The following is a 26,905-nucleotide window of genomic DNA, read 5'->3' on the forward strand; positions in this document are numbered from 1 at the left end:
ATAGATAATTTTGATTAACTATGTTAAGAAGTGATTGAAGAAGGTGCATTAAATCAACAAATATTCATTTCATAGGCATTCACTAAGTACCTGATATGTGCCAGGTATAGTCTGGACCTAGAGATACAAAGATAAATGAGATTATTATGCAATCTTGGGTCAGGGTGTGCCCACAGGCAGGGAAAGAAAGGAACTAATTTAATTCATACTGTGAAGGATTGTACATGACTGATTGGTCATGTGAAATTGACAAATACTTGATGAATGCTCATTATGATGATTGTATTTTCCAAAACTCAACTACCTGTGATAATAATTATGAATCTTTCCTGGAATCCAGGAGGTATGGTTACTATCAACTATATACCCAACCCTAAGAATCACCAATTGTTTCAAATTTCAAAACTCATTAGAAAGCATTTCCTTGACTTTGACCAGATTTTCTAGTTGGCAAATTGATGATATTTTCTCTTTCAACTATGCACTGCTAATCTGTCTGCCTGTCATGGAGCCTAGTGGTTTCAACATCAGATTTCATTTCTCAGACTTTTTCTTGTTAAGCTACATGCTTAACAGAGGTCTTAGCTGAGGGCTCTTGATGAGTACTTTGCCAAAACATGCAGTGAACTAAACACACCCTTAGCTTCAGAGAAAGGACTCCTTTTTTTTTTATTCCATGGAAACTATTAATATAATTCCTCCTAAGCCAGTGAGATTTTCTGTGATTGTTTCTTTCTTTCCCATACTTTTGCCCTCTAGGGGAAGGAAGCGTGTGGAGCAAGGATTCTGGGAAGTCTGGTGCCATGTTGACCTGTTGGACTTTGTTTTTGGAGGTAGCCTGTGGTTCAGGGCAGAAAGGAACTGTGGTCTTGAAAGAAACTGGGAGAGGCCAGAATTAATAAAGGGTAGATGTCCCGTTCCTGCCAGAGAATTGCTCCCTCTTTCGGATTCTCCTGCTCTCTTTCTCCCTTCTGAAAACGAGCCTCCTGAGCCTCCCACCAGAAACTCTGAAAATTGAGGTAGGAAGACACCAACTCCCTATATTAAACTAGCTCAGGTTACCAGAATATGACAAAGAGTTTTCCTTTACTTTTTATTTTAGATAATTAGCTTTTTTTTTTTTCTAATAAATTTTATGAAATTGGGGTGGATGAAAAAGGGTTAAGGTTTCAGGTAACTTTTTGTAATGTTTGCTGTGTGAGTTGGTGCTCAAGGACCATTAGATTTCAGTGGTTGGTGGCGGTATCTTGAGTGTTTGGTAAAAAATGATTCTAACAATGCTGTGAAGATTATGTTGCTACATGAGTAGATAACAGCCATCAGAAAAAGTGAGCGAATCTTACTGGCTTGTGATATTTGTTTGGGGGAGTTTGCACCCCAGTTTGTAACTGTTATGGATGTGATGACTGTAGGAGCTGAATGTTCCTTCGTGTGTCCAGGTGTTTCATCTTGTCTAAGGGATAAAACAAAACATTTTATACTAGTTTTTCAATGTCACTCGTCACAGTACCTTCCTTTTTGCCAACATTGCAGTGCCGGTGAGACGGAGAATTTATAAATTCCCTAAATTAAGGGAGGCCAGGAGAGGAGTGGAAATGGAAATTATCGAAATGAAAAATAACAGAGAACAGGTAGGTACATGAAACCCACAAATTGTGAAAGATTAGTCATTGTGTGATGTATTCTGGATAATATAAAAATCTCCAACTTTTTGAAATTAAGAATGTAGATAAGTAATGCCACCTCAGGATGAGATCTACCATTATCATGTCAGATCATGTCCTACCTTTGTTGGGAATATTATTTTTTCTCTCTAAAGCATGTATTTGAATCTAGGGATCTTTCTTAATGGATGTCTACCTAGTTCTATTGTGGTTCAGAGTTTCTTATACCTTTCTTTGGAGAGGTTTTTTTTTTTTTTAATTAGGGCTCAATTTATTAGATGTACTTTGATATTTTCTTAGAAAATTATATACTATAACATTGGTTCTAGGATTAGACTATACATGTATAGGGACTGGGCACACTATAGATAGCAGAGCTTTGTATGTCTTTGGTTCAAAAACTAAGTTTTATGGCTATCAAAAACAACCTGGGACAACCTAAGCCTTGATAACAGGAATATGTAAATATTCCTCTATATGGCATCCTTATCAACAAATATAAGTTTCCTAATGAAATGATATATCTATTGGATTCACAGACTCAGAACTGGAAGAAAAACTAGAACTCCAGAGATTAAAAAAAAACTTTAAGCTGTATTATTGTACTTTGGTATATAGGGTGTTTTCACTAATGTCAAGGAGTATCTTATTAATAATGTGTTATAATATGCAGATTTTTAAATACATGCATAGTCTTTGACCCCAAAACTTCAATTCCAATGGAAATAATGTAAAGTGCACGTAAAGCTCTGTGCAACAAAGATATTAATCGCATGATTATTTACAATATAAAAAGGGTGGGGAAAACCTCAGTGTTCATTGGTGGAATAAAATATCTCTTTGAATGCTTTTCCAAAGAATTTCAAATGTAAAAGTAGGCGCATACTTTTATATATAATAATCTCCACTTAAAAAATATATGCAATGAATAAGGGTATTAGAGAAAGACAAAATTAACAGTAACAAATTCGGGTTTCTTAGGCATTACCTATCAGTTGAAGGCAGAGCTGTGTGAGTGTTAACTGAGGAACACTATCTTAGTGTTAGCAATCATTATCTTTGTGTAATGGGACATTATTTCCATTTTCTTTTTTTCTCTTGATATTTTCTAAATTTTCCATAATGAGCACACAATCATTTCATACTAGGAAAATAATCAATGCTGCACTAATAGCAAACAAAATAGCTTGAAATCTTAACAGTTTTTCCTTCGATTTCATTTCTACTCGGTAAAAATGTAGAACGCATATTATTCTTGAGGTGGAGGGTTGAGAATGAGTCTCCACATTCTGCTCCTTCAGCACGTAGTGCTACAAGAAGCCCCCTACGGTTTCCAGGGCAGTTCCTGGGCTCGGTGTTTTTGGGTTACAGCGCCACCTTTGGGATATAGTTGGCATAACTGCTTACCATTATATGCTGATAATGTGACATGCACAATTATGGTATGCTTTTGTGATATGGGAAGTTAATTATTCAGTTATCCCAAGAATTAAGATGTGTAGATGGAACTCAAATTATTCCCCTTCTGCCTTGGTTCATTGAAACACCTTCCTTGCTGGTCTCCTTATCAACAGCTTCATCCCCCTCCTTGTATGCAAACCAGGGCAAACTTCATGTTCCCTGATTTCAGATTCACTGTTTTCCTTTGAATATTTCAATGGTTCTCTCTAACTGCCAGATTTAAATGGAATTTTCTCAGCATGTCATACATATCCAGGCTCTGATTCCTTGTCTATAACCATCTTTTTTATTCTTTGGTCTTACCAACTGCTTCCAGCGTTCATAGGAGCCAATCTCCTTCTCCACTTCCCTGTTTTCTCCTTTTCACTCCCACTCTGTTCTACTGGCCTGGAATGCCCTTGTCATTTCATCTGGCTGTATTTCCTGTTGTTCCTTCCAGACTTGGCTCAAAGGTCATTTCTTATGAGAAGCCTTTTCCAACTCCACAAGGCTGGGTGCCCTTTCTCTTCTCCCATAGCTCTCTCATTCACAACACCTGTATAATGCTTGCCATTCTGTTATTTCAACTCTTTGATTCTTCCTGCATCTGACTGTGAGGTCCTTTTGGTAAGGACCCTACTACACCTTTCTACCTCTCGTCCCTAGTTCACAGGCAAAGGGTGAAAATGCTTGAAAAAAACGAATGAATGAATGAATGAATGAGCATTGGAACTGTGTCACAGTGATTTCCAAATAGTTTTTCTTTTTCTCAATTACCTTCATCTATAAGAGGAAGATCAGAAGGTACATTGAATAAGAAAAATTTTGACAATTAACCTAATGCTAGATGCATAATAATAAATATTTGCTTTTTTAATTTTTTCTTTTTAAAATCCATATCTAGTTTCACATTCCCTACACCTGGTGGCTCATGCCTCACTGATGCCAAAGTCCTCACCCAGTCAGTGCCTCCCTGTTAAATGCATTATGAAAACTTCCTAGTCAATCAATATTTATTCTGATCACGTGCATGCACTGTGCCTTTTGTACCAACACCTCACTCTCACTCACCACACATGCTAAACGTCATTGCCTCGCTATTAAATGTGCATTCAACCTCTATTACCTTTATCTCAGTCATCTCACTAATCACAGAGAAACTTAGCTTTGTGGGTTTTTAACCAAAGTATCATCCTCTTTTTAAGAAAATCTTTTTTTGGCTGGGCGTGGTGGCTCATGCCTGTAATCTTAGCACTCTGGGAGGCCAAAGTGGAGGATCACTTGAGCTCAGGAGTTTGAGACCAGCCTGAGTGAGAGCAAGACTCTGTCTCTACTGAAAATAGAAAGAAATTAGCCAGACAACTCAAAATAAAAAAAAAAAAAATTAGCTGGGTGTGGTGGCGCATGCCCACAGTGCCAGCTACTGGGGGAGACTGAGGCAGGAGGATTGCTTGAGCCCAGAAGTTTAAGCTGCGAGCTAGGCTGACATCATAGCACTCTAACCTGGGCAACAGAATGAGACTCTGTCTCAAAAAAACCAAAAAAGAAAATGTTTTTTAATGCTTAGGGTTGATCCTTTACTCCAACAACAATAAATACAGGCAGTCTTCAATTTCATTTATTCCACTTGCATTCAATTCACTTTCCTACATTATATATTGACGCCCCTACACTACCTTTCTTATGTACATTTTAGCCTGTATAAGAGCTAATGAACAAACACTTAGTGCTAGCACTTACTGCCTGCCTGCCAACACTTCCATAACCAGACAATAGCCATTGCTATCTGTAAAACAGAAAATATTTGTATAATTATTTGGATAGTTCTATTGCCTTTGATGCTTTCTTAATCTGTACACAAAGTACTGGCAAAATCGCTACCAGGAATTCATCCTCAATATAAACTCAGTCGCTTCAGTCTACTGATATTTCAAGTAGGCTAAAATAGGATTTAAAGGTGTCTCAGCAAATTAATTTTCATTACCTGTATCTAATATTTAGTCTAAGTTAAAAATATCATAACAATAATTTTATGATTTTAACATTTTCACACTCACGCACAAAAAATAAATGATTATACCATGGTTAGTGACAATAAGCAGGTGTTTTGGAAATGGGATTTTTCCATGTAAGTCTAATGTTTAGGGTTCATTTTTTTCTTTTTGGCTTTCATGATTGCCCTGAGAACTATATTATTATTAAAAGTAAATAACTTTTATCCTGTTCTTAATGTTGGAACCTCTATTTTGCTTCCTGCTGTATGATTTTTTTGTTACTGAATTTATACATAAGAAATTACTGTGAAAGAAAATGAAAACTATCAACCAACCAACAGCTATAATGCAAGGCAATCTGATTATCAGCAACCTATTTTATTGATCTGCAAATTTCCGGAAGTTTTAACATTCTTCTAACGTATTTATCTTGTGTGAAATACCACACTGGGAAAGACAAAAATACAGATTAATGCTGGAGTTTTGAAGGTCTCAAGGTTATTAATCTATAAATTCAACTTAATTTTAATTACTTCTAATCATCTTTCAAGTTAATTTTTTCAACTTGATTATATCAGAAATGCCAATATAATTTTTAAAAAATGTAATGACTAGGGACTGTATCTACCAGATATCAAAACATATTGAAAAACAATACAGTATGGCTGTAATAATAGTCAGAATTATCATCATATCAAATAATCTATCAATATAATAGAAGAGATGTATTTAAGCATATATGGTAACTTATAATATTCATGTAACGATTTATTCTTTCATTGAGTCAGCTGATATTTACTGAATGCCAGATTCTGTATGGTGATGGGTAATATTGAGTAGTCATAATCCTTACTAGACTATTAAACATTAAAAAATTGATAATATCAATCATTATTAAGTCCGTGGTTAAGCAAGAATAGTTGGTAGAAGTGTCAATGCACATTCTTTTTGAGAGGAAAATTTGTGAAAACTCTATGAAAAATTATTTGCACATATCCTCTGATATGGCAGCCCCTTTTAAGAATCTATCCTATAGAAATATTTCAACTTCTCTGTGTGTATATGTATTCTATATGTATATTATACCTATATTATACATGGTAATAAATACCTATATTATATATACATTCTATATATGTAGTATACCTATATTATATATGTAAATATTCATTGCAGCACTGTTTATAATAGCAAAAATGGAATCAACCTAATTTTCTGGAAATAAGGGAATGGTTAAAAACAAATTTATATTATGCAGAATTTTGGTGATGTTTTCAGAATTTATTTTATTCATCTATACCGTAATTTTTCTTTCAAAAAGCATGCAAAATTATTTTCCATAACTTTATTTTAGTACTCTCTTTGGGAAAGATCAATTTCTCCCGAAATGCAACTGTCGTCATGAGTTATGTGCTTGCATCCTTCTGTTTAAGGGTGACATTTACACAAGCCTTATGAAGATCATTCAAAAGGCTGCTATCTGGAGGCAACACCGTTGAACTGCAGACATTTGCTTTTAGGCGCTTGAGAGAATTTGACTGTATTTTTCGCTTCTAAAATTAATGAGTGCATGCTATGTACTAGACATTCTACTAATCCTGGAGATACAGGAATGAGAAATGCATTGTCCTCGTTCTCATGGGGCTCCCAGGCTAGCAGGCACAAGGAAGGGTGTGTGCTATTTACTGAATTAACAGTAAGGAGCTCTAGCTAAGCAAGCGGGTTGGGCCAATATCAAGAAATGCTTCTCAGCGGGGTGTGGTGGCTCACACCTGTAATCCTAGCACTCTGGGAGGCTGAAGCGGGCAGATTGCTAAAGGTCGGGAGTTTGAGACCAGCCTGAGCAAGAGCGAGACCCCGTCTCTATTAAAAATAGAAAGAAATTAATTGGCCAACTAAAAATATATAGAAAAAATTAGCCGGGCATGGTGGCACATGCCTGTAGTCCCAGCTACTCGGGAGGCTGAGGCAGAAGGATTGCTTGAGCCCAGGAGTCTGAGGTTGCTGTGAGCTAGGCTGACGCCATGGCACTCTAGCCTGGACAACAGAGTGAGACTCTGTCTCAAGAAAAAAAATAAAATAAAAAGACCAAAAAAAAAAAAAAAAAAGAAAGAAAAAAGGAAATGCTTCTGAAAAGTGGCAGTGTTGGAGGTGAGTAAGAAAAAGCTAAACAGATGAGGGGAGTGGAGAAGTTTCTGGATTAAGGTACTAGGCGGGGCAGAGTGACAGAGGTGTGAGAAAGCATGTCCTGCTCTAGGAACTACAAATAGTCCATATACCTTGCTTAAAGTGATTAAACAAAAAAGGCGAGGACATTCAATGTGCAAATACTTTGACTAACATATAGAATGATTAATCAGAGTTACTTTAGATAGCCTATCATGGCCCTGCTCACCTCGGTGGTGATAAAGGTTCTCCTAGGCTTGGAAAGTTGGCTTATCAGAAGATCCTTATGGAAACAAATACTAGGCTCTCTGCCTCAAGGATTGGGCCACGGGGGTGTCTCAACAGCACACCAACTCCCATGAGGATTCCCAAGGGCTGTCCCAATGTCATCTCAAAACATTGGACTGGCCGTTGCACAGCAAAAAATATTTTCACTGGTTCTCAATTTTCCACCAAGTTAGGTCCAACCTCCTACTGTGATCCAAGACCTCTATTGTCTGCCTCTCAACACATCCTTCCAGAGTGAAATCAATAGAATTTGGTGAGTGAGAATAAGGTCTTTGGAGTTAGGCAGTCCTGGGGTTGAATTTTAACTCTGGTGTTCACTTAAGCTCTGACATAAAAATGATGATTTTCCTTAGATTTAGTCTTTTCATCTACAACATGCACATAAATTATGTCTCATAGTGTTGTTTTGAGAATTCAATAGGATATTTTGGGTAATTGGTATAGTAACCATCCTTTAATAATGGCTGGCTATATGGTAATTTTATAATTCCTATTTTGCATTTTTTTTATTATATTTTAATAATTTGACTACTTAATAGTCTTTAATTTGACTACTTAATAGTCACTGGATATATCCTGTGTTTTGGCATTTATACTTTTGTAATTCCTGTCAAACAAAATTCTAGTTAGCCCAGCCCAGACTTTACCATCTCAAGAAGCCTTCCTCAATTCCCCAGATCGAAATTAATTATTCTTTCATTGTTTCTACAGAAATTGGTACGTCTGGTATAGAAACATTAGCAATAATTTTGTTGAATTTAAATCCAGCAGGAAGGTTGGGTGCGGTGGCTCATTGCCTGTAATACTAGCACTGTGGGAGGCCGGAGTGGGAGGATTGCTTGAGGTCAGGAGTTCAAGACCAGCCTGAGTAAGAGTGAGACCCTATCTCTACTAAAAATAGAAAAAAAAAAAAATTAGCCGGGCAACTAAAAATAGAAAAAATTAGCCAGGTGTGGTGGCCTGTAGTCCCAGCTACTTGGGAGGCTATGGCAGGAGGATGGCTCGAACCCAGGAGTTTGAGGTTGCTGTGAGCTAGGCTGATGCCACGGCACTCTAGCCCAGGCAACAGAGTGAGACTCTGTCTCAAAAATAAATAAATAAGTAAATAAAAATAAATCCAGTGGGAAGAGTCAGTATCTAATTCTCTAATTATAATGTCACTCTAGAACAATTTCTGGAGTTTATTCAATTGATTTGATATTTTATAATGAATATTTACTAATAAAATAGGGACTCTATTGATAAATTCTACCATTAGTAAACACATAAATTATTCTGAATTTCAATTTACAAATGAGTTCATGCCCCTGTATTGTGCACATAATGATAAAGATGAGAATCATCTAGAAACATGATGGAAAAAGATTTGTTGAATGAGTGTCTGTGTTTATGTGTGGAATACTACATGTACCAAAGAGAAGATAAAACTTTTTTTCTTATCATATATTTTTAATTGAAGAAATATACAAAACATTATTACATTTAGTAATACATTGCTATCAGAAATATCTAGTCCAATAGAGGAAATTTTTTCAAAAATAACTTTTTTTTCTTGAACAAGTTCATACTCTGTGTTCTTAATTGTTTTCTTTTCCCTTTACCTGGTAAGACTTTTCCAAGAGAACCCATTTATTCACTTAATAAGGTAACACCCTCAAGTAATTCCCCAGGGTAGGAATATGACTCAAACTAGATGCTATTATATTTATTTATTAAATCTCATTTTCCAGGCTTTGGGGTTCATTTGTTCAAACCTTAGCATAAACACTATATCATCTACTTCTTAGGCAAATCGATACCCTAACTCTTAAACAGTGAAGGAGAATCTCGTTTATGTTTGAGATCATGTTTAAAGATCAGCCACTTTCAGAATGTGAGTCACATATGAATGACACTGGCTATCCCGGCATGGCAGAAGAGTTCCTCTTCCCTGATAATGCTAAGAGAAAATGAAATCGTTCTGATCTTGTTTGCACAGATAGTATGAAGGGAGGCATCTCTTAGAGGTAGATCTCCTCTTTTGGAAGCACCTTTAAGTCTTGGTGTATTGATAAAGAGATAGAAGAAAAAGTTCACAGGAATATTTTCTTACCCTTCTCACAAATGGTTTCACCTCCTTTTAAAATTTTAATCTGTTAGTTAAATGCTTAGTATTGTTTTATTCTTCATTTCTTAAATCTCAGTACTTTCAGTTTTAACTCCACTAACACTTTACATTTGATTATTCATCAATTGTTTCATAATTCTTAGAATTATTGGTCTGATAGAATCCAAGCTTTGAGAGAGAAATGTCAATGTCAGGATATGCCACAGAATTGAGTGACTACCAGATGCTATGTGGCCGGTTGTTGCTTGAGTGTTAAATGACTTAGGAACCAATGCTCCTTAGCGACCCCATGGACTCCATCAATTATAGAGTAGTAAAACTTAGCAGAAGCTTTGATGTGAACAATCAAAACAAGGAATGACTATAACACTTGCCAGTATAGGTAATTTGGAAAATATTTGAAAATATGTAAATAACCTTCTAGCATTACTAAGTTTTAGACATTCTGCACTTAAAATTCATAAAAGCTATTTTTTTGAGAGACACTTTTTCTTCCAATTAGGAAATAGCAAAGACCTTGCAATAGGCAAAATTACATCCTTTTCATATCTGATAAAGTTACAGTTTTGAAAAGCATACTGACCAGGGTATCCGAGCAATGAGTTCAAGGTTTTGTACCCCAACTAGCTGATTGTGATCATTTAACCTCTCTATTTCTAGATTCCTTGTTTATAAAATGAGAGTATTGGGCAAGAAATTGTGTGAGATGCTTCAAATTCTACAATAGTTTTATTCAGAAAGGAACAAAAAATAAGCTAGGAGCACTATAATTATTTTCTTTCACAAGAAATAAGCCCTGAAAATAAGTTTATTCCATTTACACTATCTCATTAGTCACATGATAGAGTTACTATTCTATACTATACATATTTTACAGAATTAAATAAAATTACCTTGCTAGAATTTCTTTTTCTCAAGCCAGCTTTGTGCCTACTAAAAGCAAGCAGTCTATGTGTTTCCATTTTATTCATTCAACATAAATAGTAGTGTTGGAAAGAGAAACGCAACTTGGTAATGGACTTAAGTATTTTTTAATTATTCTTGGTAGGAACTTAGAGCTGTATCTCAGAGTTTTGTTTTGAGTTTAGAAATGAATTAAAAGCTCTATGAAGGCAGAAATCATGTCTCTTTTTTACTTTCATATTCATAGAGCCAAGACTAGCACTCAACACCTACTGGCTTGTAAGTAAATATCGTTGAATATTTACATATTTATGGACATGCTTTTGGAGAATATCTGGTTGCTATATGAAAGCTCTATGATTTGAATGAAGGAAATCGATTAAATCATATTTCATATTTTTTTCTGACATAATTAGCAAGAGTAGGAAAATAATTCCCTGCAAGGGGGAAAACTCCTCCCCTAAGAACTATTTCTACTGTAGGGTTGTCCTAAATTTTTTTTTTTTTTTGCTATTCATAATTTATAGCTAAAGATATAAATCAATAAAGTGCAATCAAGATTTATCTATCTATATATTTCCTTTTGATGAACAATTTCTCGTGATGCATTCAATTGGCAAATGCTTCTCTTATTATATTAAGCATGCCCTGTTGCTTAATATTCCATATCTTAAGAAATCATTTTAAGAGACAAATGATTTCAGTTATCTATTGACAGACACTCCATATTCCGTCTCACTGTCCTTTCAAAAATGTACATCTCATTCACTTTCTCAAGTAAAAAAATTTAATACAAATATTCCTCTAAAGAGAAATGTGGCTAGCAGATACAGAGGAGACTTCTTTTGTAACTTCCAAGAACAAGGGCATTTTGGTGTAAAAGATTGGTTCTACAGGCCTCAAGACCTGTGGGATTTGCAATGAGTTATGTCTTAGAAGACAGTATCAAAGGATGCAATATGTTTTCTCCAAGTTTTTGGGCACATTATTTAAAGTTAGGAAGAATTAAAAAGGCTTATCTAAAGTCCTTAGCCATATGTATCCTCAAAAAGATGTAATCAAAGAGTGGCATCAAACTTAGAATATTTGTCGACTGTTAAAATGATATAGTACATTACGTATCTTTGGTGCATATATTGGTGATTACAAGATGCAAGATCTCCATATAGAATATGTATAAAGCACTTACTGTTGGGAGTAATGTATGTTACTGTATCGTGTTATCCTGTGTCGAGATGTCATTGGGGATACAGAGCCCATGGTTTGGCCTGTGGGGACATCTGGACTCGCCACTCGTGACACTTGAATTTCTGGCCCTACCAAAATACCGCCACTCATCACAGGCCCTATACAACCCTCAGTCATGCTACTATTGCTCATGTCAGGCACACCAGGACTAGCCAGTATTCTCTCAGCATAGATTACATTGTGTGTGTTGGCTAACTCAGCAGGTACACAAATATTCCCTTGAATGTCATAGACAGGTGCCATCACTGTTTCGGTTACTATAATATTGGGTGGAAGCTGAGGATCAAAAACAATTGTAGTGGGTTGCACACATGGATCAGCAGTAGTGTAAGTCTCAGTCACTATAATATCCCCATGAATCATGGGTTCAGGTGTTGCCATTTCTGCTTGGAATTCAGCTTCTGAGGGAGTCATGCCTGAAGATTCACTGACAAAGTAATTAGGTCCCAGCAAAGGGAGGTCGGTGCTGATAGGGATACAGGCCTGGTGGGAAGGAAATGGTTCGATTTCTGTGTCTAAGCAGATTTCAGCCAGAGTCCTAAACTTCGGATCTAAAGTTTCCATGCAGCTTTCATCTAAGTCATCCACAATCCAACTGCAACAACCAATAGAGCCCACAGGAGACCCTGCTCCCTCGTGGTCGTAAATGAGCAAGCAGTCGTTGGCTGGTCGGCCTTCATCTTCATCTGCATAAGCATATGCTTTCTAAAATTAGAAGAAAAAGGGGAATGATAAGTTTCTTTTCCCTTCAAATAATCAAGGAAGAATAATAGCAATGCTTTAAAGACTTCTTATTTAAGATTTTATAGAATGGACTGATTAGTGATATCAATCACTCATTTAAATAATTGATACTATTCATGCATATTCTGTGATAGTGTTTGTTACCTCCAATTTTAAGATGTAGTTTACAATTGCAGCAACACATCTTCAACTTTTTTTTTTTTTGGAGACAAAGTCTCACTTTGTTGCCCAGGCTAGAGTGCGTGCCATGGCGTCAGCCTAGCTCACAGCAACCTCAAACTCCTGGGCTCAAGCCATCCTTCTGCCTCAGCCTCCCAAGTAGCTGGGACTACAGGCATGCGCCACCATGCTCGGCTAATTTTTTCTATATATATTAGTTGGCCAATTAATTTCTTTTTATTTTTATAATAGAGATGGAGTCTCGCTCTTGCTCAGGCTGGTTTCAAATTCCTGACCTTGAGCAATCTGCCCGCCTCGGCCTCCCAGTGTTAGGATTACAGGCGTGAGCCACTGCACCCGGCCTCACTAAAAGAACAGTAGTGAAATTCACGTATTACCATATGGGGAATAAAATAGGCTCATTGAAATATGAGACAAAATGGATTGCTATTTAAGCAAAGAAAACTTACTAAATAGGAATTCACAAGAGGATTTGTTTACTCTTCATGCTAACCTATTAGGCCAACCCAATCCCTATGGGGTTTTATTCTTTGGAATACTCCTATACCCATGATCCCTTTACTTTCTTGATTTAAAAAAATGGGTACATAATAGTTGTACATATTTATGGGGTGCATGTGATATTTTGATATAAACTTACAATCTGTAATGATCAATGAGGTATCCATCACCTCAAGCTTTTATCATTTGTGTTAGGAACATCCCAATTCTACTCTTTTAATTATTTTAAATTATATAATAAATTATTGTTAACTACAGTCACCCTACTGTGCTATTGAATACTAGATCTTATTCACCCGAACTGTATTTTTGTACCCATTAACCATCCTCGCTTTATCTTCCCTTCCCCCTATCTTCCTAGCATCTGGTAACCATCATTCTACTTTCTATCTCCATGAGTCCAATTTTTTTTTACTCTCACACATGAGTGAGAGCATGCAATATCTGTCTTTCATTGCCTGGCTTATTCCACTTAACATAATGTTCTTCAGTTCCATCCATGTTATTGTAAATGACAGGATTTCATTCCTTTTTATGGCCTAATAATATTCCATTACGTATATATGCAATGTTTTCTTTATCCATGTCCACATTGGTGGACACTTGGGTCGGTTCCATATCTTGGCTGTTGTGAATACGATAAACATGGGAGTGCAGATATCTCTTTAATATACTGATGTCCTTTCTTTTGGATATATACCCAGGAGTGTGACCGCTGGGTCCCTTTTCTTAGTGAGGGATACTTAGTGGAGCACTGGACTGAGAATAGGAGACCTCACTTCTACGTCTTGATCCATCACAAGTTGTGGTGATGCTGTGTTCCTGAGTTTTAAGTCCCTTTGTTCCCAACTCTATCTTTTAATTTATTTATATTTGTCCTTTTCATTGGAGGCACTTGGAGAACATGAGGGACATCAAAAATAGAGGTAATAATGCACACTTTTTTTCTCCATGAGCATTCTCTCGCTTTACTGTTGCTATGAGAAACAAGGTAAGACATCAGAAAGAAATAGAAGATGGAAAAATGGACAAGGGGAGGGAGAATAATGAGAAATGTTAGCCTTTTTCACAGGGTTAAGATATGTCTGACAATCGGGCCGGGCGCGGTGGCTCACGCCTGTAATCCTAGCACTCTGGGAGGCCGAGGCGGGCGGATTGCTCGAGGTCAGGAGTTCGAAACCAGCCTGAGCAAGAGTGAGACCCCCATCTCTACTATAAATAGAAAGAAATTAATTGGCCAACTAATATATATAGAAAAAACTAGCCGGGCATGGTGGCGCATGCCTGTAGTCCCAGCTACTCGGGAGGCTGAGGCAGTAGGATCGATTGAGCCCAGGAGTTTGAGGTTGCTGTGAGCTAGGCTGATGCCACGGCACTCACTCTAGCCTGGGCAACAAAGTGAAACTCTGTCTCAAAAATAAAAAAAGATATGTTTGACAAGTGAATATGAAATACTGCTGCAAATTGGCTTTCTGTGTTTTAAGGAGAAGTGAACTATTTTTTTTTTTTAAATGGAAAATACTCTTTTTTTTTATTTCGGCATATTATGGGGGTACAGATTTTAAGGTTTCAATAAATGCCCATTCCCCCCCCCCAAAAGTCTGAGTCTCCATCATGACCATCCCCCAGATGGTGCACATCTCACTCATTATGTATGTATATACCCGCCCCCTCCCCCTTCCCACCTGCCCAATAGAAGTGAACTATTTTTATTAGGATTGGGATAGGGTTCAAAATAATATGAATTATTATTCTGAATATATTATTCAGAATAATATATTATTATAATATATTATTCTGAATACTATATTCAGAATAATATATTCAGAATATATTTCAGAAGGGCAGACTGCCATTATCACGATCATTATTACTCAGTCTCAAGACCACGTTGAGTGTGACTGTGAGGATTTACCTCCGAGAAGTAGCTGTCTAGGAAAGCCATGTTGACCCCGGTGTCCGCATACTCCCGCAGGGTTCCCATGGTGGAGCTCCTCTTCCTCACGGCTCCTGTGGCGCCTCCGGCCACGAGGCCGGTGGCTGTCCCGAGAGCTGTGTTGAGTTCCACTCCTGACACACCCCCTTCCACCGTGCCTCCGCCCGCGTAGGTGTTGTTGTAGATTTCTGAAAAGAGAGGGTGTTCCCATACTGGGGCTGGAATGGTCTGCACTCCGCATGCATCTAAAACATTGCCCGTGCTATCTGCTGGTACCACCGCCACCACCGCACAACAAGGAGTGGGTTCTGGAAAGCTAGGTGAGGAGCGATATGAACTATACCCCTAATCTCCAGGCTTGATGATAAAACAAAATTAAGTCAATGATACAGAGGGAGTCAGCTGTCAGACGTGGCCTTCTCACATGTACACAAACTTCACCCTAGTGTAGAAATTGCCAAGAGGAGCAGGGGCTCCAGTTCCTGCGGTCACTGCCTGGGGCAAGCCACCCCAAGCCTATCTAAGAGGAGACCCACTTGGGAACCCTTTGAAGCAAGGCCAGGGGTGTGTTCGCAGAAACTAAAACTCACAGTCCTCCTTCATGCTGGCACTGGATGGAGAGCCGGCTCTCATAGGAATGTTCAGTCACCAAAGTTCTTTGCATGGCCTGGACTAAGAAATTGTCATGGAGACATTTCATGTCCGTTCCAGAGTTGGGCAACTTCTCTACTTGGGTCAAGAGTTGCCCAATGGCTGGGTATTGTTCAGTATTCTTAGATGTGAGTGGGATTGGTAAGGTAGGCGAGTGTAAGACACTGATGATGGAAAAGTTTGTGTGAATTTAAGAAAAACTCTTCAATATATTATTAGAATGCATTTGCTGCTTTTTCTTCTGTTCTTTTTTTTTTAACAGCTTGTATCATAAATAATCACTACAGTAGCATGTACTCTGTGCCAGGCACTATTCTAATATATATTTTGTGATATATGTGTGTATATATATACACACACACATGTTTTTATATCATATACATACATATGGATATATACATTATATGTAATATATGTACATATATGTGTGTGTATATATACATGTATGGATACTCATTTACTCCTCAAAGCAACTCTTTAAAGTAGGCACTATCAATTTCAAAGGTAAACTGAGGCCCGGTGAGGTTCAGTGTCTTGCCCAAGGACTTACTACTATAGGTTGAGCATCCCAAATCCGAAAATCCAACATCCAAAATATTCCCAAATCTGGCCCATTTTGAACACTGATATGACGCTCAAAGGAAATGTTCATTGGAGCATTTCAGATTTCAAATTTTGAACCCATAATGCAAATATCCAAAATCTGGAAAAAAATCCCAAATTGGAAACACTCTGGTCCCAAGTATTTCAGATAAGAGACACTCAACCTGTAGAAAGTGACAGAGCTGGGGCTCAAACCGAAGCCTTCCAGTTGCTGCATCATATTACTGCCTGTAGTTTCAGCTAGAAAAATAAAGTGGCTACTTCAAACATGCCACCTGCCCTCTGAATAGACAATCAGTCGAAGAGATTGACAAATATTTTTCTATGAGGTGCATTTTACATGAGGTTGGTTTGGTTGAATAATTCTGCAAATTTTAAAAAGAAAAACAGATTTTGGTGTCCACTGACCAGAGGTATCCATACGATCCTGGGTGTTTGAGGCTGTCACGGGTGCACAGATATTCGACACATCCTGAAAAGAAAGAAAAAGTTAAATTCTCTGTGTTAAACATTTAAAAATTGACATCTTTTTATTTTGGTGCAGCATGTAATTGTCAAGACATGTTCAATTTCCATTGAAACCCCACTCTTTTCCGGAAAGCGACGGTCCACTCACCCTGTCCTCGGGATGGGCCCCTTCTATTCTCCAGGTCTGCATCACTCCTTCTCCCCCCTCGGGCACAGGAGCAAAACTCGTCCCCAGGCCTTGTGGCTGTTTCCGCTTGCAGCAACACATGAGCAGCAAGAGCGGTGACACTGCCAGAGACGGTTGTAAAGAGTTAACACGAATTGCTTGATTTAGGAAGTCATTGCACCCATCATTTTTTTTTTTTTGAGTGGTGTTATATTTAGGACTTCAAAAATACACATATAAGAAAATAAAATTTTTTCCTTTAGAGGATTGAGTAAAAAATATCCAAATTTGTAAACACAAAACCACCAAATCACATAAGAACTTTAGAGCTGGAATGGAAGGAGATTGAGATCGTGTAATCCACGTTCTAGATTGACAGATTAGGAAAGTGGGGGCCAGGCTTTCCTCTAGTCCAAGACTCTTGAGGTGACTGGTGAGAGATCCAGGATTCAAACCCAGTTTTCTTACTTTCATGTACATGAGTGCATATTTATATGTGTGTATGTTTATATATCTTAACCATCTGTGTATATGTATTCGTAAACTTATGTATGTGTATGCATACCCATGCATAAATGTGACTAATTCCATGGGTATGTGTACATGCGAGGGTACATGCATCTGTGTACACATAGAACATCTCTGTGGATAAGTATGGATGTGTATGTGCATATTCATATAGAAACTCATATATATATATATGGCATATGTTACAAAGAGGATTGGATATAGTATACAGCTATGGGATCTAGAGGACTCTTCTTCAATATTACATTTACACTTAAAATAGTCAAATATTACTCACTAAACTTAATTGAGATATTTACATTTATTATTTTAAGACTTTGCCCACAAAATATAATGGAAAATTAAAGCTACCAAATGTTTCTGCAAACATAAAATTTTCTATCCTAATGGTTGCTTCAATTCTACATTATAATCCATAAATATAGACATTCCTTAATTTTGGGTCCAATGTAGTTGCTTTTTATACTTTTCTAATTCTCCATACAAATGAGTGGGAATATCAGTGGTTGCAGAAGAGAATATCAAAGCTCCTAGACTAGCTGGAATTTCATTAGAACAGTTCATTTGGCAATTTTACCATCTGTACCATGAACAATGAAAGGTCAAGTTATACATTTCCAGAGAGCCTTCTGGAAAAGGACTCAGACTAGAACTGGGAGCCTCCAGGCCACCGTTCAACCTGTATTATGTTTCCGTGAATTTAGATGTGTGCTGGCTCATGTACCATTGTGGGCTTGAGCTCTATCTAATAGAAGCTGTATCTAATAAATAAATTTTTTTTTTAATTTTAATTTTTTAAAAAATGTTATGTTCTCATACCTTGCTCTTTAGAAGTGCTTAGACTAAATCAAATGGTTTTAGCATATGACAAACACAAGTACTATATGCATAATCTCATTTGGAGCTAATAGCAGAAGTCTTAATTTGAAGTTCCTTTGGGAATAAAAGGTTTGGGCTAAGACCTCTGCTCCCACCATCACAGCCTTCTCCCCTGAAATATATGGGCTTCTCCATTAAAAAAACAAGTGTCCTAAGGGATATTCCTTGCCTATTCCACAATCAGTTTAACAACTCTCATGCTTTCTTTGGCTGGGTCGGGAAAGGTCATGAAATTCTTAGAGCTAGTCTGGTGGAAATGCAGCTGATACTGGGTTTTTAAAAATAAAAGGCACATTAGCCTCACCAGAAGGCTTAAAAATGCATATACTTGGGTCTCATTTTGAGTAGGACCCAGGCATGAATAATTTTTAAAGACTTCCAAATAATTCTTATGTACGGCTGGGGCCGAGAATCACTGACTTAAATATTAGCTGACACATTCACTCCATTGCTCTAGAATCATATTCTGGGAAAATATCTCTAATATCATTTTGAGAATCACTCATGATCTGTGTGTATCCTTGAAAGCTAACATTATTTTAAGCAAGAAAGCCTACCCCCAAATCAGTTTTTTTTACGTCTTAAAATGATAATGTTTTAATTTGTGCTCAACCATTAAATCATGTTAATAATATAGTTTGATGAGTTTAATCTTCTTCAAGTTTAGAATCCAGTTTTTGATCTCTATGAAACCTAAGTATTGCAAGAGAACCTGCATGAAGTATCTCCCCTTTGAGGATCTGTATGTTTAAAGAAAATAGTGTAGAGAGAGGAGGACCCTTTTTTGAAATTTTTGCTTGGGGACCTTGCCATTCTTGTGACCATGGCTTCAGTTCATACACTGGTCTAGAGCCAGAGGCTAATCCCCTCTTCCAGGTTCTTCTTCTTGCTTCCTACTATGTTAGAGTGAGCAGGTCACCTGAGCTCACAAGTCCTCATTGACCCTTCCATGCCTGTGGACATTCAGTATATCATGAACATTCCTCCACGCTGGCCTTCAGCCTACCTTTTAGCTTCTACACTTCCTGAGTATGCTGTGCCTTTCCATCCCTCTCCCCTGTTTGTTTGTTACTCTCCTTTGTCCTAGGTGGCTTTTACAATATCCCCACACTCCATCCTCTTTCTAAAAAATCCTCAGCTTTCAGGACTCACCTCCAAATCCATTACCTCTGCAAAGATTTTCCTAACTTTCCCACTTTGACATAATTACTTATGCCTCTCTACACTTGGAGCACTTCGATAAAATTTCCATTATAGCATTCATTTTGTGCTGTTCTATGCTATTTATTTTTATTTTTTTGAGTCAGAGTCTCACTTTGTTGCCTAGGCTAGAGTGAGTGCCGTGGCGTCAGCCTAGCTCACAGCAACCTCAAACTCCTGGGCTCAAGCAATCCTCCTGCCTCAGCCTCCTGAGTAGCTGGGACTACAGGCATGCACCACCATGCCCGGCTAACTTTTTGAATATATATTTTTAGTTGTCCGATTAATTTCTTTCTATTTTTAGTAGAGACGGGGTCTCGCTCAGGCTGGTTTTGAACTCCTGACCTCGAGCAATCTGCCCGCCTCGGTCTCCCAGAGTGGTAGGATTACAGGCGTGAGCCACCGTGCCCGGCCTGTGCTGTTCTATGTTATACTTAGTGATTCACATGTGTTTCCCATCTGTAGGACCCTCACTAACCCTAGACCTTCTTAGTTATCATTATGGATTAAGTACATACCCTTATCAGTCCCATCGTGTATTTCCAAGGCCACTCAAAGGGTGCTATAGATACCAGAAAGAAAGGGCTCAATGCACTTAGCCATTCCAGTGGGCCCGGCTACAGTCCTATTTTGAAGAAGTCCTGAAAAGAATAATTTAATTCAGTACTTACTAAGCAGCATTAGGCCGCCCATAGACATCATGCCGATTGCTGCTGGTCCAAGACCAACATTTGAAACCTCGGTTTGGTCTTCGGTGACAGTTATGTCCCCTGTATGGATTCCGGTGAGACTAGAGTCCAAGCACACGTGGTCGGTGTCACAATCACAGGCATATAACTGCACGATCTGTGACGAGTCACACACTCTGTTATAGCTGTCCTTCACTACGATGGGGATTTGGTAAAGTTGCTGAGATAAAGCCTGCTCCGTCATAAGGATTGCAGAGGTAGCTGAAAAGAAAGAGAGGAAACAGAAATAACCTAAAATTCCTTGGGGGTAACCCTTCCTAATGCTCAAAACTGACTTAGAACTTGATTTTTTTCATGCTCTTTTAGTCATAGAGCACCTTGTATCTTTTTTTTTTTTACATTTATAGTTAATTGTTCAATAAATATTGCTTCCTGCTGGGTTGTTACTTCTACAAAGCAGGCAGGGACCTTGTTGCTTATTTTCAGAGCAACAGTACTTGGCATATAATATTCACTCAACAAATATTCACCCAATGAATGCATAATATTGATTTGAAAGAAAACATTGGAATTCTTCTATTTAGGATTGCAGCTTACAAAATACCCTCTTTAAGACTCTTACTTATATCTTATTCAAAATTCTTGCCCTTTCATTTAAAATTATTCCAATAACTATTATTCTCCTATTTCTTTGTGCTACCACTGCCTATGGTTTTTTACAAAAAATATTGCCTAAAACATTGGTTGGAATTTATTTATCGATCAAGGGGGATTTAAAGATGATGAATATGGTTTCCATACCTTAACCAAAAATAGTAACACATAAATTTTTTATTATTATGGTTTATTAACTTCAGTTAGTTACGTGAGAAGCCAGCTGTGTCTACCAAAATCTAACTTGTGCACAAAGTATGAATTGGGTCAGACAATGTCACAGCACATTAGGTGAATTCTATTCTACCGTGCCACCATTGAAACAGGCCTCTAGGAATATTATCTCTAGTGTAGTTATATTTTTTTTACTAGCAAATCTATAATATTTATAATATATCTCATGTAGAACATTTTTCTTATATTTTGAATTATAATGCCTAGGATCTGAATGAGGAAAAAAGTGGTTAACAGTTATTAAGAATGGGATATTATGTTTCATAGGGGAAGGTGAATTCAGAGCTGTCTTGATGTGAATGGAATTGCTTTAATGTGCTTAGATTTTTCAAATATTAAAGTGTTTTTGTTGAAAAGAACTAAAAGGTTTGGTGGTAGAAACAAGTTGCCTAATTTCCTCCTTTGACTAAGTCTTTATTGGTGGCATTTTTCCTCCTCCATCATTTCAGAGTTTCTCTGGTCTGTGAATGGGGGAGGTTGGTGGCCTCAGAAAGGCCATTTCCTCTCACCTTAGGCTTGGCTGTCTGACCCATACTCCCTGCCCCCCATAGCGTCTTCTCTACTGCCCCAAATGAATATGAGATTAGGGAGGTATCTTAGCCCAAATGAGGTCCTCTCATAGCAATTTGTTTTCTGTTATACATTTAACATTTTAGGAAGAAGAACCCAGAGGAGATAAAATATTATCTGAAATTTACTCTCAGTTTTTATCAATGTTAGACATTCATTGTCATGTAGCTACAATCAGAACCCATACACATACTAACTTGGGATCTATTTTTCACTTTGCATTCTTTGGTTTACGCATGCCTTTGTATCTAAATACTTTGCATGATTCTAATTTTAGTAGCTGTGTATTATCATACCTTGATAATATGTGCCATTGTTTGCTTAACCATTTCACTAATGTGGGGCAATTTGGATATAATTTTTTACCTTTACAAATAAGTCAGAACTTATAGCTCTTGTTAAAAACAATTTCATTGATCTTATGTGCTCCTAAGTGAGTAGAAAATGTGTAAATGTATCTATGGGATACTGGAGTTTCCGAGACATTTATATGACTTGCCTGAAATTATTCAGAATAGAGAATTGTAACATCCCTAATTCTTGAGTTAGTCAAGGGTTCTTTTTACTTAAAACTGATCAAATATTGGTTCAGTGACTCACTTATATAAAATGATGGCTAAACTGGGTATTTATATTCTACTATTTGTAATTACAGTATTGAGGAAACATTTTGACTTTTATTTCAGTTCAAAATTTTCCAACTATCCTGTGTGTGTACATGAGAGGATTTTTTTCCCCATTTAATGTTAATATGGCAAGAATTATGGAAACAGATATAGAAGGCATTCCTCAATGACTTGACTAACTATTTGATAATTGTCTTGCTTTTGGACTGAATGAGCTAAGTTTACATTCCCTTACCATTTACTGATCTGATGTCCCACATGTCAGCTGTTCCTGGAGGCTGATCAACGACACAGAAGGTAAAGGGAGACCCGTAAGCGTGTTCGTTAACAGAGATGAGGACTGACGGAAAGTCAGTGCAGATGGTTCTTCTGTCAGGAACAATGTCTGGACAGTAATCGTTGGGATCAGGAACCTCAATACATATGGTTCCTGTCGCCGTTTTTCCAGAGCCATCTGCAAGAGCAAAGTGTCATAGGTGTTGGGGTAAATGATGTTAGGAGAACATTCTTTCTCATATTTCATGATGATGCACCGCACAAAGGAATCGTTTGAATGACTTGCGATGCAGGAAAGGTTCCTGCCTGCCTCAACGACCCAAAGTCACTCTTGCCTTTGCGTGCTATCTTCCAGGCATATGGCTTCTTTTGAAACCTTTGAGCAAATTTCTTTTTTTTTTTTGAGACAGAGTCGCACTTTGTTGCCCAGGCTAGAGTGAGTGCCGTGGCGTCAGCCTGGCTCACAGCAACCTCAAACTCCTGGGCTCAAGCGATCCTCCTGCCTCAGCCTCCGTAGTAGCTGGGACTACAGGCATGTGCCACCATGGCAGGCTAATTTTTTGTATATATATTTTTAGTTGGTCAATTAATTTATTTCTATTTTTAGTAGAGACGGGGTCTCGCTCTTGCTCAGGTTGGTTTCAAACTCCCGATCTCGAGCAATCCGCCGCCTCGGCCTCCCAGAGTGCTAGGATTACAGGCGTGAGGTACCACACCCGGCCTAACTAGAGACTCTTGTGCATTCTGTTCACTCTTACTAAAAGGTTTTTCAACCTCATTTCATTCTGCTAATTTCTATACATCCTAAGATGCATCCTAAGATGCAAAAAACCTTCCTCAGAAGGTTGGCTACCTTCTCTTCTCATCCTGTCCTCATAAATTAGATCCCCCAGACCAGCTCACAACCCTCCATTCAGGATGCCCATTGAGCTCTGTGTTTGTGGAAATAACCACAAGTGAAATTAAATAATTCTATTTTTTCTTTATGTTTTCACTATTGATTTTAATTCCATCCATTAGATGGTATGTCTCTCTGAATGGTGTTGCTGAAAACAAATATAAACCTATTAGATTTTTCCCCCTAATCCATTTGAAACAAATTTTTGGTTAATACAATTTATTAGAAAGGGCAGAGGACTACTATTTAAAAGTTTGGGCTTCTAATCTACTTTTCTACTCTATGTTCCATTACAATAAGTAAAGATTTTTTTTTTTTTAACTTGCAAAGAATCTTAGTTTTCTCATTTATAAACTTACCACCTCTAGGGTACTTTACTAGGTCATTTTCTGAGAAATTAATAAACTTCTTTTAAAGGTGCTTTTTGTGTGCCTAAGTGGTAAAGCCATTGAGTTAATCAAATGATAATAAATCAAGAGCTTATATATATCCTACGTGACTTTGTTCAGTATATTCTTATACTTTATTTGGCATTGGACTTTTTTTTTTTTTTTTTTTTTTTGAGACAGAGTCTCACTTTGTTGCCCAGGCTAGAGTGAGTGCCATGGCGTCAGCCTAGCTCACAGCAACCTCAATCTCCTGGGCTCAGCGATCCTACTGCCTCAGCCTCCCGAGTAGCTGGGACTACAGGCATGCGCCACCATGCCCGGCTAATTTTTTGTATATATATTTTTAGTTGGTCAATTAATTTCTTTCTATTTTTGGTAGAGACAGGGTCTCGCTCAGGCTGGTTTGGAACTCCTGACCTTGAGCAATCCGCCCGCCTCGGCCTCCCAAAGTGCTAGGATTACAGGCGTGAGCCACCGCGCCCAGCCTTTGGCATTGGACTTTAAGAGTCTATTTCACTTTGTCATTAGAGAAACATCAGATTACTCCATAGATTGTTTTATTTGTCATTCTCTGATCCTCTATAGCTTTCCTATTGCCTTGTGATGAGGCAACCACAGCCCAATCTATTGTGTACAGCCTATAAAGTTTGCTGTCTGTGAACCCAATGGTTGTGTATCCTGGGTCAGACTTATTCCAAACAATCTGGATAGCTCTGTGCCAGTGCAGACACTCTGCTTAGGTAATAAACAATGGACTTCGTTTTTAGTTTTCTCTTGGTACATTTTGATAGTACTTTCTTTAGTCACTTGAAATGACTAATTTTTTATTCCGATTTTTAAAGATTTTCACATATGACCAATACGAAAACATAGGGTATGATCAACATGGTTAGAATCCATTTTAGGAACAGACCTTCTGGAATACTGACCATAATTAAGACAATGTCATTTATATAACTGCCCCAGATGTTAAAAGTGACAGCCACAGGATGAAGACCAGGGCGTATGGACTGTAATTGCTTTGGCTTTATCATGGTTTCTTTTTGAATCTTATGCTGCTCACTTATATTTCTTTCTGTTTGGCTACTGTGAATGTTAGATACTGATATAAATTTAATGCAAACCTACAGTATATATCTTATATCAGGTGTGTAACTGGGATACTTATATTTCCTCTTCCTTCCTGGTTCCTGACCTTTCTCTCTTGTTTTGTTCTGTAGCAGCTGGTTTCCTAGGCACTGCTCCATAGAATCATTAACTATTGATGGATAAACAAACTCCCGTTGCTACTCACCAAGAGGAATGCTTAATAGATTTTCCCACGTGAGAAGGCTCCATTACAAGCTAATTCAGTGCGTCTGCACTTAATGACTTTTCATGTAGACCTTGTATTTGCAATAACCTTGTGCTTTCTTGGTCCATAACAACTACTATGGACGATGTATCTAATCAGGGCAACACTCACACAGCAACACTCACTGCAGTTTAGTTTAGTGGCTCTAAAATAACAATATTCTTGGGGACACTACCTCCCCCTACTCATCTGAGGTGATTCCCAAATGAACTTTGTGCTCAGCTTGTAGTCTGTACTTTAAGTAAACATTCCTAACATACTCAACAGGTGGGATTAGCCATACTCAAGAAATTAGGTTATAAACAGAAACTTAATTTTATTTATACATATTTTAGCTTTTATGCTGTAAGCCATACAATTCTTTTTTGGAAATAGGTGAAATAAATGATGGCTTAAGTGTAAATTATGGTTATAAGCATAATGGAATTCAGTTCTTGATCTAAGGTGTTTAGAACTTTTCATACACCATTAAAAGATAAATTTTGAGTCACTCAAATATCAACATTAGAATAATATTTATAATATTTAATATAATAGTACTAATTTCTTAAAATATCGAAAATAAATGTTCTTACCATCTATAGCCAGGATCTCTGCTGTGTATATCCCATTGCTAATATATTTTGATTTCTGATCAAATTCCCTAGAAAATTGTATCTTGGCAGTTCTTGAATCGACTTTTAACCAGCTGCCTGCATCATGCCCTATGATATACCTGTTTTTAAATAAATAAGTTCATCATTATGCTTTTATGAAAGTTAGTACTTTTAAATCACATAAGAGCTACAATGTGGTAAACATATATTGTGTTTGTGTGCTTTATAGTGATAATTGTCTTGGTTTATAAAATATATCTATATCAATAAAAACCAATAGTAAATGTATTAATGTGCAGGTTCACAATAGAATTTTAAAATTTTATCATTCTTACTCTTCTAGTTCTTAGCATAATTGTTAATAAAATGCATGAGTTAATTTCAGGTCTATTTATTAAATCATTAGCAATATAGAATATCCATTATTCATCTTCACCAATAAATATTTTTTATTCTTTTTCACATACTTAGAAATGTTTATTTTAGATTTTCAGGCATATTGGCTTCAAAGCACCTCATTGGTGGCCTGTTTGTGGGCTTGTGGTATCCTCTGTTCAGCTTGTCTAACTGTGTTCTCTTCTAGATAATGAATTTAAAGTGCTTCACCTAACTGCAAGAAGATCTGGTCTCTATCAGGTACAATTTCAAGTTTTCAATTCACTTATCTGACATTGTTTTTTCTCCACCCCATGGGGGAGGGGAACAGATTTTGTAATTTTTGTTGAGTCTAACAATGTATTAGCTGATTTAATACTTAAAATTGTTAACATCACAGTAATTTATAATTCAATAGACTTTGTTCACTCCAAAAATATAGGAAGAAAAGGAAAGAGAGAAGGGAAGTACATAGAGAAGACCTATATATTTCACTGTATTTATTTTCAGACTATCATATGCAGTTCTAATTCGTCTATAATCTATGTACCTAGTGCCTAATGCCTACCTTTCTGTTT

The 26,905-nt window shown here is 37.3% G+C and overlaps 1 protein-coding gene and 1 long non-coding RNA gene across 2 annotated transcripts in view; one reads left to right on the plus strand and one right to left on the minus strand.

Moving 5' to 3' along the window:
• Positions 1-821: 821 nt before the first annotated feature.
• Positions 822-26,588, plus strand: LOC142861566 (uncharacterized). The gene is made up of 3 exons (XR_012912792.1): positions 822-1,019; positions 1,534-1,631; positions 26,536-26,588. It is a non-coding gene; the product is annotated as an uncharacterized LOC142861566 (long non-coding RNA).
• Positions 11,519-26,905, minus strand: part of DSG4 (desmoglein 4) — a 28,799-nt gene continuing 13,412 nt past the window's right edge. Inside the window, 7 exon segments of the mRNA XM_075993575.1 lie at positions 11,519-12,515; positions 15,151-15,359; positions 16,834-16,897; positions 17,042-17,181; positions 20,338-20,616; positions 22,675-22,893; positions 25,932-26,071. Of these exon segments, the coding sequence (XP_075849690.1) occupies positions 11,748-12,515; positions 15,151-15,359; positions 16,834-16,897; positions 17,042-17,181; positions 20,338-20,616; positions 22,675-22,893; positions 25,932-26,071 (1,819 nt within the window). The 3' untranslated portion in view covers positions 11,519-11,747.

This window comes from Microcebus murinus, chromosome 17 (genome assembly GCF_040939455.1).
Source record: "Microcebus murinus isolate Inina chromosome 17, M.murinus_Inina_mat1.0, whole genome shotgun sequence".
Taxonomy (NCBI): domain Eukaryota; kingdom Metazoa; phylum Chordata; class Mammalia; order Primates; family Cheirogaleidae; genus Microcebus; species Microcebus murinus.